Source organism: Rhinolophus hipposideros (assembly GCF_964194185.1).
Source record: "Rhinolophus hipposideros genome assembly, chromosome: 5".
NCBI classification, from domain to species: Eukaryota; Metazoa; Chordata; class Mammalia; order Chiroptera; family Rhinolophidae; genus Rhinolophus; species Rhinolophus hipposideros.
This window is the reverse complement of record NC_138051.1, coordinates 60,129,496-60,145,013: the sequence shown is the minus strand read 5'-3', so window position 1 is coordinate 60,145,013 and position 15,518 is coordinate 60,129,496. Positions and strand designations below refer to the sequence as shown.

At 50.7% G+C, this 15,518-nt stretch overlaps 1 protein-coding gene across 3 annotated transcripts in view; it reads right to left on the bottom strand.

The window, feature by feature from the left end:
• Positions 1 to 15,285, bottom strand: part of PAQR5 (progestin and adipoQ receptor family member 5) — a 70,183-nt gene extending 54,898 nt beyond the window's left edge. The window contains exon 1 of one of the 3 annotated variants that reach the window (XM_081048522.1): positions 15,142 to 15,285. Coding sequence is in view for 1 of the 3 variants with exons in the window: in XM_081048520.1 (XP_080904646.1) it covers positions 8,661 to 8,691 (31 nt within the window). In the remaining 2 variants the exon portion in view is untranslated. Of the gene's footprint in view, positions 1 to 8,660; positions 8,839 to 15,141 lie in introns of those variants that run through there. The other 2 variants (XM_081048521.1, XM_081048520.1) reach the window with 2 other exon arrangements.
• Between the last annotated feature and the right edge of the window lie 233 nt (positions 15,286 to 15,518).

Genomic DNA, 15,518 nt, shown 5'->3' with positions numbered 1-15,518 from the left:
CATTATTCAAAAACCCATGAAGAATGGGAACAATGGGTCCTTCCGAATCAGTCCCCAAGAACGTGCAGCCAGAGCTCAGGAAGGAGGACATGGTAACCCCTGCCTTCCTTGAGCCTCAGCTACCAGACCGCCCCTCAGCCTCCAGGCTGGCCTTGCGCCCCTGCTCTGAGGTCCGCCCAGAACCCAAGAGTGCCCCCAGAGGCAGCAGTGGGGGAGCAGCTGTCCTAGTCATCCCTGCCTGCCCCTCAAAGCCCCAACAGCCACTGGTTATTGTGGAAAATGATTAACATTGCCCAGGGAAGGAAAGTCAGGCTTCCATATGAAAAGAGAAGAAAAAACTCATTTTCATGCTTAAAACGCCTCTCTCAAACACGTGCCCGTAGTGTCCCACAGAGCATGAAGTAGAAGCACTATGGAGGTGGAAGCACTCTTGGATATACGTCTCTGTACTTCTTGGCCCAGGAATGTCAGACTGGGCTTGGCATATGTGCAAGGAAGTGGAAAAGTGGTGACTTTAGCAGTATAAATCAGGGGCCATCCCCATACTCTGAGGCTGGAAATTTTACCATTATAGATTCATTTCTTTGGGCCTTCAAGGAAGGGCCTCAGGAACATATTGACACTTTGGTGAGAAGGGAGGTGTCATGGTGATTAGCTGAAATTATTAGAGGAAATTTTTTCCCCTCTCCCTTTTCATACAGAGACCAAGATCCTTCTCCCTGAGCAAAGTGAATTCATTTCCACAGTAACTGGCGGCAGTCGGCACTTCAGGGGTAAATCAGAGCAGGAGGGGTGGAGCAGAAAGGCAGGAACCCAGCTGTGATAGGGCCCATCATAAACCGTTTGTGGGAGAGAGCACTGGGCAAGGAGTCCAAAGACCTGGTTCAGGTCTTAGTGAGCTATTCCTGGGAGGCCCAAGTGACTGCACAAACCTTCCCGTGCCTCAGTTTCCCCATCCCAGTATCAGAAAATGGAGATGGCAATACCTGCCCGGCACCCCCCAGGTGCTCAGTGAGCAATGCTGAAGGCATGACTGGGCACAACCAGATGCGTGAAACCCTTTGGCTCACCCAGAGCAGGACTCATTTAACCTCCCAGAGCCGGGGTCAGCCTCCATCCTCCTCACACCAGTACAACACTGGAACTAAAACTGGGAGTCTAGACAAAGCCATCTTTAATGGAACAAAGCCCACTTTATCAGGAGAGTCGCTTTCTCTTTGAAAGTCAAAGCCGAGGCGTGGAGACAGTGAGGCATGCTCACAGCACCCAGGGAGGGGGGCAGAGGCGCCGGAGGCTTTGCCCCTCCCCAGCCCCAGCCAGCGAGAGCTCGACCACTGGAACTGACTTCCTCAGACTCCTCTTCTGCTCTTTTCAGGCTCTCAAGGAAATCTTGAGGATGACAAGCAAAGACTTGATCATGAGAAGGAAACTAAAAGGCAACTAAAAGACAAAAGTGATGCTTCCAGAACAGAAGCCAGGTGTGAAACCCATCCCAGACACGTTGGGAGGCTTGCTCAGGATAACAGAGTGAGCCCTGAAGCCTCCAGTCTTGAAAAGCAACATTCCATTAGCTGGACATCTGTGGGGCTTAAAGGAACCCGTCCCTGGGAGGATGGTGAAAATGGAACCAAATCAGACTAGGAAGGAAGGAGCAGGGAGAAGGGCAGGAGACCAAGCCACTTTCCTTTCTTCCTACCTCATATCCTCAGACTAGTGGTTAAGCCATATGTTTCATCCTCCTTCACACAATTCCTTTTTTTTTTTTTATCACTTACAATTTGTTTAAATCATCAGTCAGGTTCCAGAGAGGATGTGTACCAAAAACATTCAAGAAGTAAACTACCTATGTCCCATATTTCAGAAATGGACGCCGTCCCCTCTAGGTGGCCTTCCTGTACCTGCTGTTCCCACCTCCACCTTTCATAAGAAGGACTTCCTGAGAGAAGCATTACTGAGCCCTGATCTGGAGAAACACCTGTTTCCTGCCCTGGGGGCAACAGAAGGATCCTTCAGGAGGCAACAAACCCCATTGGAAGTTTTCAAAGACTCACAGTCCCTCAGAGAAATGCGAGGTCACTGAGTCCAACCTCTCCCCGCAGGGCTCTCCTAGCCAGCATAGAGGCTTCATAAGACAACAGCTACCCCACTGTGACAGAGCTCACAGGGACCCACTGCCTCCTGTCCCTTCCCATCCTAGCAGCTAACCTGTTGCCCCAGGGTGACCATCAGCATCCTCCTGCCACCTGGAGGCCTGACCCTCAACCTCCCCAAAGGACACCTGGCCAGTGGAATGCCAGAAACAAGGGCATTCGTTTCCCCTTCCTTCCTCTTAGCTACCCTTTCCAGACCCACTGTCTGCTCGAGCTCTTCCTCTTTGAAGAAGTCTTTCCTGCCAACCACAGCCCAGCTGGCTTTCCTTTATTCTCTGGACTGGCAACTGGGGCTGTAGAGCACACTGGAGAATCACTACATGGTGTCTTTCCTGTCACAAACCTGTGAGACCTGTAGCACCCAGCCCAGTTCAGAGTTCAAAGAATAGGTATGCACTGGCTAAATGTGAGATTATTTCCCCAAAAATTCCACTCTCAAGAGGTAAATAACTCTCTAGGCAACACTAAAGGAGAAATCACAAGATGGCATGAGTCACCGCCAAGCGTGTGCATACATTTATGAACTTCTGGTGGATTTATTGACTTATAGCACACAGGCCTGGGATCTGGGCCAACATTATGAGAACAGGCAAATTCTCACCCACCCCCCACAAAGATTCTGCGTGAGCTGCGGCAGTGTGGACCAGAACCCCCAGCTCCCATACAGCCATGCCTCTGCCAACTATTCCATCATTATTGCTCTCTTCTCCATGTCTTGAAGACTTTTTGGTCTTCAAGAATTCTTTTCTCAATTCAAAGGCCACTGGAAGGTCAGGGCAAGTCAACATAACATAACAACATAACAACAGTTATGGGCCTCTGACGCTGGGGCAGGGAGGCTTTGGGAGAAAGGAGGGGGTTTGGGTGAGGAGGTAGGAGGCACCAAGATGGCAGAGACGCGGGGCATGGCCTCTGCTGTGTAACAGGCAGACAGACGGGCAGAAATGGGTGCCAGGGGTTGGTGGTAGCAAGTTGAGGGAGCGAAGGCAGGTAGTTGAGTTCATCCAGGGATGGATTTATGTTCAAGTGATATCAAAACAGTGTGTGTGTGTGGGGGGGGCGTGCCGGAAAGGGAGTTTATTGTCTTAGCCAGCGTTGAGTTAGACCTCACGCAGTGTTGGACCACTGATCTTTCATCAAAAGCAGCTTCACTTCCCCACCCTGAACCCCCAGAGGGAGTTAACACAAAGCAAATTATTCCTGGGAATTAAAAAACTGTTTCAAAAAGCATCCACAGGACCCAGGCTTCATCTTGGACTATCGCCCCCTCCTTCCTCATACTCATACACGGTTAGATTCACCTTCTCATTGTAGAGTTTTCTCCAGTCTCTCAGTTCTGATCACTGCCTCCGTTCACATACACACACACACACACACTGGGCCTCCCAGTCTGTGCTCCTGTATTCCCACCATGAGGCCTCGCTTCATCTCCAGCCCACTTCCTCCAGGAAGTCTGACCTGAGAGCTTGCTTATTCAACTACTCACACTGTGATAGTACTGCAGCCTTGTTGGGACCTGTAGTTTACTGACCCTCAAACTCTGTCCCTGTCCACGGGTCTCTGATGTCTCAATTGTACCTGTAGGAGTTTAATTCTCGGAGGTGACTGAATGGCTCCTGGAGAGGTCAATGCCATAGAAAGAAGAACTTCTTACTTATATTTTCCAAGAGAAGGGGTACATGAAACCACAAAGAGAACACTTGGTTTTGGTCAAGAGGCAGGAGTGAGGGAAAGGCCTCGGCCAGAGCCTTTATTGGGGTTTCCATGAGAAAGGCAGGGCAAGGCAGGTAAACAGCTTAGGGTTGGCTTGTTTGAATAATTCCAGTGGGCTTTGGCGCATAGGGGCTGTCCCTTGTTGTCTGGTACCTACGCTGATTTAGGGCAGGAGAAATATTGGCTTGGCATGTGAGAATGAGATAAGGAGGTGCTTCAGGGTATAGGCTCTGGATAGCAGGGGAGACGTAAACAACTTTGGCCGTTAGTTTGGCCCTTAGTGATTAATGGGTGCCAAACAGACATATAGAACGGAAGCAAACATAGAGCACACATCCACTCACTTCCCCTCACCTAGCTTAGCTTCCAGGGTTCATGAATCCAATCACGCTCTTGTTAATATAGTAATTCTCCTGCCCCCTCAAACTTTCTGATACCTCCTTAACACAACCCCATCCCCAGATGAACTCAACTATCTGCCTTCACTCCCTCGACTGGTGGTCACTAAACCCTGGCACCAGCACCTAGCTCCCTCACCCCTACCTGTGACAAGAGCAGAGGTGTCTCCTAGACTTCCCAATCTGGAATGCATCCCAATGCCTCCTCGGCGACCTCTGTGCCAGGGACCACCCCTCGCTAGGGAATCTCTCCCATCAGCATTCATAATTCCTAAAAAATCGTAGCAACAGCAAAAATCTCCTTGATCAACTGGGGAAAAAGACAGTTATAATTTATATTCTAAACAAAAGACGAGTTTTCCAAATACATAAAGATCACCTCCCATGTCATAAGAAAAAGGCCAACAACCTGATAGAAAATGGGCAAAACATAGGCATAGATAGTTCATAGAAAAGGAAATAGACATGGCTCATATGTCTGTGAAAACATGTTCAACTTGATTCCCAGCAAGAAAAATGCAAATTAAAACTATATGGAGAAACTATTTTTGTCTTTCAGTATGGCAAATATCAGTAAGTCTGCTAATTCCGTATGTTGTTGGAGGGTGTGGAAAAACGGGCATCTCCTTACATTGCTGGTAGGAGTATACACTCTTGTCAATTCTGTGGACAGTGATCTGCGGACATCTTTCAAAATACAAATTCACATACCTTCTACCCATCAACTCTATTTCTGGGGCCTTTTCCCACATGCACCTGCCTACATTGCAAAATAACTAAAGCACAAGGTGATTCAATGGGACATTGTAATGTCCAAAAAATAGAAGATTAGCTAAATTATATGACATCTATGTAGTAGTAGAATATTATAAAGCTGTAAACAAGAATGAAGACCATATACCAATCTGGAAGCATCTCACAATAGCTAACTGGGGAAAGAATGAGTCGGGGCAGAAGACTGCATACAGTGTGCTACCATTTGGGGGGAAAGACGCTACATGTGTGTTAACTGATTCATGCACTTGGCATCTCTGGCAGAATTTGTAAGAACTTGGGGAAGTTGCCTCGGAGGAGGGGAGGAAATTGGGAAGCCAAGAAAGATGGGGGTGAAGACTTTTCGTGAAATCTTCAGTTTTTGAATTCTGAACTATGTACATTTATTTTCTAAGGGGCGGGGGGGGAATGTGTGTATGTGGGAGGGGGCAAAACACACAAGATTAAATAAACAAACAAAACAAAACCCTTCCTAACCCACTTCCCTTTCGGCATCTACACTTTCTCTCCTCACCTCTGCTGACACATTTTTGGAAAAGCTGTATGCTGCTCTCTCCCTTCCCTCCTGCCCCATTCCTCAGCTCCCTCACTCTGACCTCTCCCAGGGCGTTTATGGGTCTCTAAGCCCAGTGGCTGCTTCCCAGTCCTCATCTTACTCGCTCTGGCTCCACACACTTCCCAGCAGGCCAGGCCCCTCCGTGAACACACGTCCTGGGCGCCACACAACCCACGGTTCCTCTGCTCCCTCTCTGGGAACTCCTACAGTCTCTGCAGGCTCCTCTTCACTCTCCAAATGCTGGCGCTGCTAGAGCTCACTTCTAGGCTTCCTCTTTGCTCTTCTCTTCTTGGTCCACACACGCTCCCTGGCTCATTCACCTCAGGGCTTCACTCACCTTCTATATGCATGTACTTCCCAAATCCATAGGTCCAGCCAGACCTAGCTTTTGAGCTCAGCACCCCACCTGAGTGTCTCCCAGGGAGCTCCAACCCAACAAGCTGAAAACGTATCTCAGCAGCATCCAGCGAGTCTCGTCCTCCACCTCCAAGGAGTGTCCCTAGTCCATCCCCTCCCCCACTGCTCACTGACTGGGCGGCTCTTCATTGGCTCCTCCAGCCTCCTGTTGGTCTCCTTCGTGCTCTTTCCTCGCTCAGGGCCTTTGCACACACCTGTGCCCTGAACACTCTCCTCCACTCTCCACACCTGCTTTATCTTCATTCATTCTTATCTGTCCTCTAGAACTCAGATTAACATCATTTCCTCAAGAAGCTTTCCTGACCCCTAGACCAATGGATCTCAGTTGAGGGTGACTGTGCCCCCAGGGGACATTTGGCAATATCTGGAGCCATTTTTGGTTGTCACAATTGGGGTGGGGGTGTGTGTGGCATAGGGGCAGTAGTCAGGATGCTGTAAAACATCCTACAATGCACAGGACAGCCCCTCGGCAAAGAATAATGTGACTCAAAATGTCCATAGTGCAGAGGTGAGAAACCCTGCCTTAGACTAAATCATGTCCCCACAACATACTTTCATAACATGTGCCATTTCTCTTGCATATCACTTCTCACAATCGTGATTAAATATTTAACTGTACAAAGGTATTAGCCAAGTTCCATTTTCTAAGCTCTACGGAGTGTATAAATGAATTAAAATCACTGGCTTATGTTTAGCTCTCTATCTCCACCCCCAGTGGCCAGCCTCAAACACAGAACTTTGAGCTTGGCAGTGAACGTGTGTGGATGTGAAATGCTCAGGGCCGGGACTGACCAGCACAGAGCAGAGGCTATCCTGTGTCTTGGCCTCCGATTCCACGGGGTCCTCTGTGCCGTACAACAGCAGTCATTCCCCTTGCCCTTGCCCAGCTCCCATCCCCAATTGCAGCACCTACCTCTGCATGGCTCTGGGTACCCCTCAAGCCCTTGTCTCCACCCAGGTGGTTCCAGGGGCCCCTCCAAGCCAAGTAGGCCCAAGCTTATCTCCTCATCATCTTGTCAAACCGGCTGCTCCTCCTGTAAGCTTACCCACCATTCACCAAGTTGCCAAACCAGAAAGCTGGGCACCCCCGTGCAGTACATGCACCCTTCAGACCTGCTCCCTCCACCCACTCCAATGATGTGGCTTTAGTGTTACCCAGTTTTCTTCCACTTGGTTCTTGCCTTAACCTTCTCTCTCTCACAGTCTATCTGTGACATCACTCCCAGCTATGTCCTTCTAAGGTGACAATTGGCCTGTATCACGTCCTGATTAGAAACCCCTTCAATGCTTCTCACGGCCTCCAGTGTGGAGGCCAAGTTCCCTAGCCTGGCCCAAGGCCCTTCACTCTACCCCTCCACGGCCTCATCACCAGTCACACCTGCTTCAGTCCCACGCACAAACGCCACTGTGCCATTCATTAGTTTCATGCCACATTTTAGGCTCTCTGTTTCCTTTCTCTCCCTTAATCTCCCCTCTCCTTTCTTTTCCGTTCCTCTTCCTCTCCTTTGATGCCTGGAGATTTCATGTTCATCCTTAAAATCTAATTCAAACACTTCTTCCTCAAAAGTGTGGCGGTTCCTCAAAAAAATTAAACATAAATTACCACAGGATCGAGCGTTTCTACTTCTGCGTATATGCCTAAAAGAAGTAAAAGCAGGGACTCAAACAGATGTCTGCACACCCATGTTCATGGCAGCACTACTCACAATAGCCAAAAGGTGGCAGCAACCCAAGTGTCCGTGGACCGAAGAAGGGATAAACAAAGTATGGTCTACCCATAGAAGGGAATATTATTCAGCCTTCAAAAGGAGGGACATTCTGAAGCACACTACAACACAGACGAAACGTAAAATCTGACGCTAAGTGAAAGAAGTCAGACACAAAAGCTCCCATGCTGTATGAGGCTACTTACATGACGGACCTAAAATAGTCAAATTCATGGAGACAGAAAGAAGCATGGTGGTTACAGGGGCTGTGGGGAGAAGCATGGTGGTTACAGGGGCTGTGGAGAGAAGCATGGTGGTTACAGGGGCTGTGGGGACAAGCATGGTGGTTACAGGGGCTGTGGGGAGAGGGGAAAGAGGAGTTACTGTCTAAAGGGTACACAGTTTCAGTTTTGTAAAGTGAAGAGTTCCAAGGTTAGAGTGATGGTTGTACAACAATGTGAATAGACTTAATGGCACTGACATACATATTTTAAAATAATAAAAACAGTAAATTTTATGTATATTTACCATAATGAAAAAGGCGAAAAGAAACTCCAAACCCACCTCTTCTTATTGAAATCCTCTGTACACTACCGCCACCCCCCCAAACCCCATCCATGCACCCCCAATTCCCTACAACGTGCCCTGGGTGAGGTGGACCAGACCTGCTGCTGCGTAGGCTTGCACACAGTCAGAGCACCCTGCAATCACAGACTGATATCTTGTCCTCCCAGTGAAGGCTTCTGCACGCAGGGACTAAGTCTAACTCACTGCTCCTTCCCCAGCATCTAGCCTGCAGTCTAGAGCAATCTACAGTCCTTTAATGAGGATTGTGAGAATAAATAACCAAACCAATTATTTTGGGTTAATACTACCCCAAATCTCGTAGCCTGTTGTCCCCAGAACAGTGATTTCCTTCCAAGATTCATCGATAAACCCTTCTCACCTCTGGAGAAGATAAATCTTCGCCCTTCCATTAAGCAACAAGGTCAGAAGGGACTTCCGTGGACAAAGATAACAGCAAACTGAGAGGAATAAACAAAATAAAACTAGGGCTGGTCGGGGGCAGGCATGCGTAGCCCTTGTGTCTGATACCATCATGCTCTGTGCTCTCCCTCCTCTGTGCAGGAGGCGGGCTGATCTACTTCCTGTGTCCTCTCCCAGGGCAGCAAGAGAGGGGACCATGGAGAAGCCAAGTCCTTAGAGCATGTAGAGATGATTAGTCACTGGCTGGAAGGCTGTTGACCTTAGTGCGTGGGCCAACCACAGGCCTGACTCCCCTGCCCCCCACCTTTTTATGTAACTCAAGGTCTGGAAGGCAAAAAGAACTTGGCCTTGGCTCTCAGCAAGGGGCCCAGCAGACTGGGAGCCTTCCCTTTTCTCGTAGCTCACATCGCACCCTATAATCCCTTGCAGCCCTCACCCATGGCCTCCTGGTTCACACACAGTCCCCATTTACAAAACAGGGGCTGGAAAGAGAAAACTTTCTGCTGGGTTCTGAGGGTAATCCTTGGGAGGGTCTTCAGAGAGAATATAACCCAGTGGTTCTCAACCAGAGACAGTTTTGTCCCAGGGGCCACTTGGCCATGTCTGGAGACAACTTTGGTTGTAAAGACGGAAGTGAAAGGTGGTGCTGACATTGGTGGGTGGAGGCCTGGGATGCCGCTGAATGCTCTACAGCGCACAGGACGGCCACGCAACAAAGTACCTAGTCAAGTATGTCAACAGTCCCTGATCTAAGCTGAGCTGTGTCTTCTACAGATGAGGAAACTGAGACACAGAAAAGGACAGGGCCAAAGTCAACTGTGAGTTAGTGTCAGAATTAGAATCCAGGGCTCCCCACCAGCACACCAGACACACCAGCCTTCAGTGCCCTAGAGCGCCGTGACCAACGCAAAGACTAGTGACAAGCTAGTAGACTGGCTGACTCTGGGACCATGGGATCTAGAAGCCAGTGATGCCTGGGCTCTGTGCCCCTGGCAGGCTCCAAATGAACCCCAGCAAGGTCAGCCTGGCCACGGTCTTAAAGGGCTATGTGTCCAGGCAAAATGCCTGTTTGAATTATAGGCAAAATTTGCCACTTAAGTCCCCACAGAGCTTTCTGGGGGTGACCCCGGCCTGGTGACAAGGCCAGAAGTGAGCACAACTCTCCAAGATAAACCCTGGCTTAGAGAACAGGTGGGAATTATACTTTGGATCACTGCCTTGGGAGACACTGTCTTTTTTCCTAGATGCCAAAAATGACTGTATCCCTTGTGCCTATTGGCTTCTCACTGCCATCCTGCATAATTTCAAAATAACATCTAGGTACCTTGTCCTTCTCCAGCAGGAGCCAACACCATGTCTCCAACCACGGGCCAGACACAGGGTGCAGGACCAGGCATCAGCGCTGATGGTGCAACCCCATTATTAATGAAGGGCTGACTCACATCATGTCAGAGCAGGAGTACTTTTCCATCCACTGTTGCTGAAAGCCACCAAACTTGTAGTGATGGTGGCGATAAAGAGGCCAGGGGACAGAAATGCCTGAGTTATGCCTCAGGTCAAGGCCTCATTCTCTTTAGAGGAAGGGAGACCATAGGGAGTGGTTGGGGGACCAGGACTGGGGGGGGGGGGTCCTACAGTGGCTTCAGACACAGGAGGGGTCACCATTATGAATTCATTTCTTCAGGCAAAGCACTATCATTGTTCTCTCCACCTGCCCTGTCCCAGTTCCTCTCCAATTTTTCCCAACAGGCTGGTAAACTCCTACACATGCTATAAGGCCCAATTTCTAGAGTCCCCCCCCCAACACCAAGGCTCAGGTGCATTTCAGCTCTTAACTGAGCAAACCACAATAACAATAGGAAAGGATTTGGGGTTCAATAGCAGGGCTTGAGGAAAAAGCCAAAGCTCCCCATGGATCTAAGGTATAAGTTTGCACAGGAGCTGCTTCCTATGTGAGGGGTATGCTGACCCCCCAGCCTCCAGGCTCTCTGTCCCACCTGTGTGGACTACTTGGTTGATCGAGGCAGCACGGCATGGGGGCTAAGGCTGCAGGGTCTGCAGCCAGACTCTCCAGGCTAATGCTGGTGCCCCCTCTCCCTACAAGTGTCATCTTGAGCAAAGTTATGCTACCTTTCTGAAGCTCAGTTTCCCCATCAGTAAAATGGAGATGATATAGTTTCAACCTCATGGGGTTATCGTAATACATGTAAAGTACTTAGAACAGGGCCTGGCATCCAGATAACAGTTCCTGAATGTTTATTACTATTATTAAAAACACAGCCCTCCTCCCTCCAAGCAATCAGGAAAGAAGGCAGGGTTCTATACTTCCCGGATGTGAGGAGAAGGGACGCCTCCAGGGACCCTGTCACCCATCTAAATTCCTGCAATAGCTTCCTCAGGAGGTCTCCTTACCACCCGTCTCTTCCCTTCCAATCAACTCCACAGGGCCCCAGAGTTTTGCCTAAGAACACAGATCAGATTCCTTTGCTGAAATAATGGCGGCTGGAAGAATGAGGAGGGAAGGGAGTTGAAGTTGCTTGGTGGGTGTAGATGCATCTCCCATATTTCCTATCCCACAGAAAGTTCCAGCTTCCACCCAGACATAGCTCTTGGATTTCGACCCCCACACTCCACACTTGAGCTTCTGCAGCCCGCTTGTCCCTACACACAGTGTCTCAGAAATTCAAGCTCCTGGGTCCACGCTTATCAGATTCCTCAGTGAGGCCTCGGAGCCCCAAGCCCTCCCCTGGCCTTGGGCAGAATAATGTCCTCACTCTTCCTGGCCCACAAGTCTGGCTGCACCTTCTCAGACTGGTTTGTTTTCCCTGGCCAAGGTGACCTGAAGCTCCACCCCTCTCCCCAGGGTTGCTGGAACCTGGCTTTGGTCCTCCTCGGTTCTCTAGTGCCCTGAGAAACTTGAGGAACTAACAGAGGAACTGCCCATTTACAGGATGGGGATCTGAAGGGGGGCCCTCCCCGGCTTTCTCAGATCTGTCTGTGTGGCCATCTGTTCAGCCTAGTAGCTGGCCCTCTGGGTGACTGGAGGCGGCTGGCCTGAAGCAGCCTAGCAACCTGGTGCAGGGGACAGAGAATCAGCTTTGAAGTAGCTTGAGTCCAATCAGAGAAAGTTCCAGTTCTGCCTCCAACAGGTCACTCCTCTTCTCTGGGCCTCAGTCTCCCTATCTGTACTATGAGGAAGAGCGGGCTGGACGTACCAGTTCTGCAACGCTTCTTAACCCAGCGCCCACTACACACTAGGCACTGCTCTGATCCCTGATGATATCCCTGGTGATAAAGCAGAGAATAAAACAGACAGGTAGCCCTGCCCTCAGGTAGCTGATATTCTAACAGGGACAACAGATAGATGATAAACAAGATTAAAAAAAAGCAAAATATACAGGATGTTAGATAGTGATAAGTGTTATGGAAAATAAAGCTGAGAAGGGGTACAGAGATATGATCTCTAAGGCTGATTTCAGCTGAGAAATTCTGGGTCTAAAGCTCTTGTTAAGATGAAGGGACTGGCAGGAGGGAGCTGGGCAGGGCCCTAAGTGTGCAGGGAGAAGTGGGGGTGGCGTGTTGGTGCAGGGCCTTAAATCCCAGCTATGCTCTCAGGGAACAGAACTGACCAACTCTGGGTGTCCTGGTCTGTCCTTGGGCCAAAGCAGATGCTGGGGTCTGCTGAAGGGTCCAGTGGTTATGGGTCCCTGGCAGGACCTGTCTTCAGGGTACTGCCTCGGAAAGTCTTCTAGGGCCCTCGCTATGCCTTCCCACTTGACTCTGGCCTTGGATGAACAAGAGACTGATCACTTCCACCTCCAGGGGCTCTCATACCACTTCCATCCTTCCTCCTGGACCCTGCCCTGTATGGGAGCATGTCCCCTCTCCTTACATAGGGGAAGAGGGATTAAAACTCTCCCTTTTCCCACCAATTTTAACAATTTCTCTTCCTGTAGAGATTGCTTTTAAAATAATAAGTACTTTCTATGAACCTCCTGTGTACTCAGGATGAAATCAGGTCTCTGAGGGATTCCAAGATGCATGGTTACTTCCCAAAGGAATTTACAGTCCACCTGGGCAGGTGAGGTTGACATACGAGGCACGACAATTAAGTTTGCGAACTTGTTGCAATGATGTTACTAACCTTTTTTGATATCAGAGGGATTATTCATTATGAATTTGCACCAACTGAACAGTTAACCAAGTTTACTATTTGGAAGTGCTGAAAAGGCTGTGTGAAAAAGTTAGATGATCTGAACTTTTCGCCAACAATGCATGGCTCTTACATCACGACAATGCACCAGCCCCCACGGCACTGTCTGTGAGGGAGTTTTTAGCCAGTAAACAAATAACTGTATTGGAACACCCTCCCTACTCAGCTGATCTGGCCCCCAATGACTTCTTTTTTTACCCGAAGATAAAGGAAACACTGAAAGGAAGACATTTTGATGACATTCAGGACATCAAGGGTAATACGATGACAGCTCTGATGGCCATTCCAGAGAGAGTTCCAAAATTGCTTTGAAGGGTGGACTAGGTGCTGGCATTGGTGCATAGCTTCCCAAGGGGAGTACTTCGAAGGTGACCGTAGTGATTGATATTCAGCAATGAGGTATGTAGCACTTTTTCTAGGCTGAGTTCGCAAGCGTAATTATCTGATCTCGTACACACATACACATAACAAAATAACTACAGTTTGCTCTGAAGCTTACAAAGACCTTTGGGCCAATTACTCTCTCTGTTGTCCCCATTTTATAATGAAATTGAGGCCCAGAAAAGCAAGTTCTCTTTCCTCTGTCTATGGTTACCCCATGAAGTGGTAAGGAGAGGGAGGGGAAAATGAAAATTAACGTTTCCAAATAAAATGTTCTGGAGGTATGGGCAAGACTTGGGTGTAGGTGAGACAAAGGGCCTCTGCCTCCAAGCCAGGGCAGGTGGAGCTGGGCATATAACCCATCCCTCTGCTTCTCCTGGGCCTGACAAGAAGTGGACTGAGGGTAAAACGAAAGCACGTTTTGGGATTGTGGATGTGCTCACTGGTTTAAAAAATGTCAAATTGCCCCAAGTGGGTAAGAATGGCAAGAGCCCTTGGTGGTGGTGGTGGTGGGCACCTTTCTGGTCCAGCTTTTCAGAGCGCCCTTTCTTTGCTCACCAAAGACAGAGAGCCATCATCTGGAAAAGGATCTCTGCTGTTTCAGGTTAATTCTTTCAATACTTATTCCAGGTATGTTGGCTACAGCTGTGAACAAAACAGGCCCTGCCCTCCTGTAGTTCTTACTTAGTCAGGAGCAGGTTCTCTTTTGGAGTAGCTTCCTGACCAGATTTTATTTCTTCTTGGAGGTGCCTTCTCCTGGCCTACCCCTTTCAGGGGAGGAACCTCAGGGAGGGGGGAAAGAAACAAAGGCCTGCCCAGTCAGGGGCCCAGCAAAAATGGAGAAGCAACCATCTGGCTCTAGGAGACTGCGGTTTGAGGTCCAGGCCTACACTGTTCACAAGCAAATGACCTAACATCTTTGAGCCTTTTTTTTCCCTCATGTGCCAATGGAATAAGACCTAGGAGGGCACTGGCTTATTATGGGGCTAAAAGAAAATCAGATATGTCCATGTTATCGCCTCTCTGATCCACTGACCTCCCCCAGTCTGTTCTCTCTAGTTCTGCGTGGGAAATTCCCATCCGCACCCCAACCTGAGCCCTCCTCACAGCCTAGGCTGGAGGAAGCCCATTCTGCTAAAATCAGCAAGGGTTATTGCTGTGCTGCCCGCCAGCCTCTCTCCTGCGCTCATCTTAACTGGGGTTTGGGAAGTGCTGGGGAGCCAAGATGCCCAGCCTGGGCTGTGGCTTGCCGTGAGACAGGACAGAAGGCGGGACTCGCCCACGGCTGGGCACCCACTTCAACAGCACCCAGACGTAACCCCTGGGCCAAGGGCTGCCGCCTCACCCGCACCCCGTCTCGCTCAACCCGGGGGCCTAGCGTGTATGTGGCCCGAAGAGGCGGGAAGCACAAGTGTAAACATCCCTCAAGAAATCGCCAACTCTGCAGTCCCCATCCAAGGATTTCTTTTTTAAGGGATTAGGGGGCGGGGGAGGGGGGAGGGACGCAAAGGCTCAGAAGAGTGAGAGATGGGAAAAGGGAGCAGGCAAAACTCAACCGATTTCAGCGGAGACCCTGTGCACACGCGGCTGCCGCCCCACCGGGGTCCGAGCTCCCCGCGGCAGGAGGCGGGAGGAGGCTATGCGGGGAACCGGGCTGTATCTTATCGCCGCCCCGCGCGCTGCAGTCCCGGCGCGAACTTTCCAAGACCCGCCCTCGGAGCGGCCGGCGGGCCCCAGGGGAGCTCGCGGGCGGCCGCCGGGCAGGGCGCGCACCGGCTGGGAGGCGGAGAGGGCGTGCGCGCGGGGACCCCTGGCGGCTCCCGAGAGGAGTCCCGCCCTCGGTTACCTGGGTTCAGGGGGTCGCGGACGTCCGGCCGAGAGGGCGCGGGGACGCAGTACGGGCAGTCCAGAGACCCGGACGCTGCTCGGGCGCAGCGGCCCCCAGACACGCGGGCGCTGCACCTGGCCAGGCTGGTAGGCGCGCCGCCCCGGCGGGTCCCGCCCGCGATCGCCTCCCGCGCGGGGCGGGGCGGGGAGGCGGGAGGAGGAGCCGCGGACAGGGGGCCCCCTCCCCTCGCGGGGCCGCACCTAACAACTGACCAGCCACCGACGCTGGACTCCGTGACCTCCAAAGGATCGCCCGCCACCGCTCGCCAGGCTGCGGCACGACCAAAACCAAGCGCCCAAGTGGCGTCGTGGGGGGACGCAGAGGCACCCTCACCC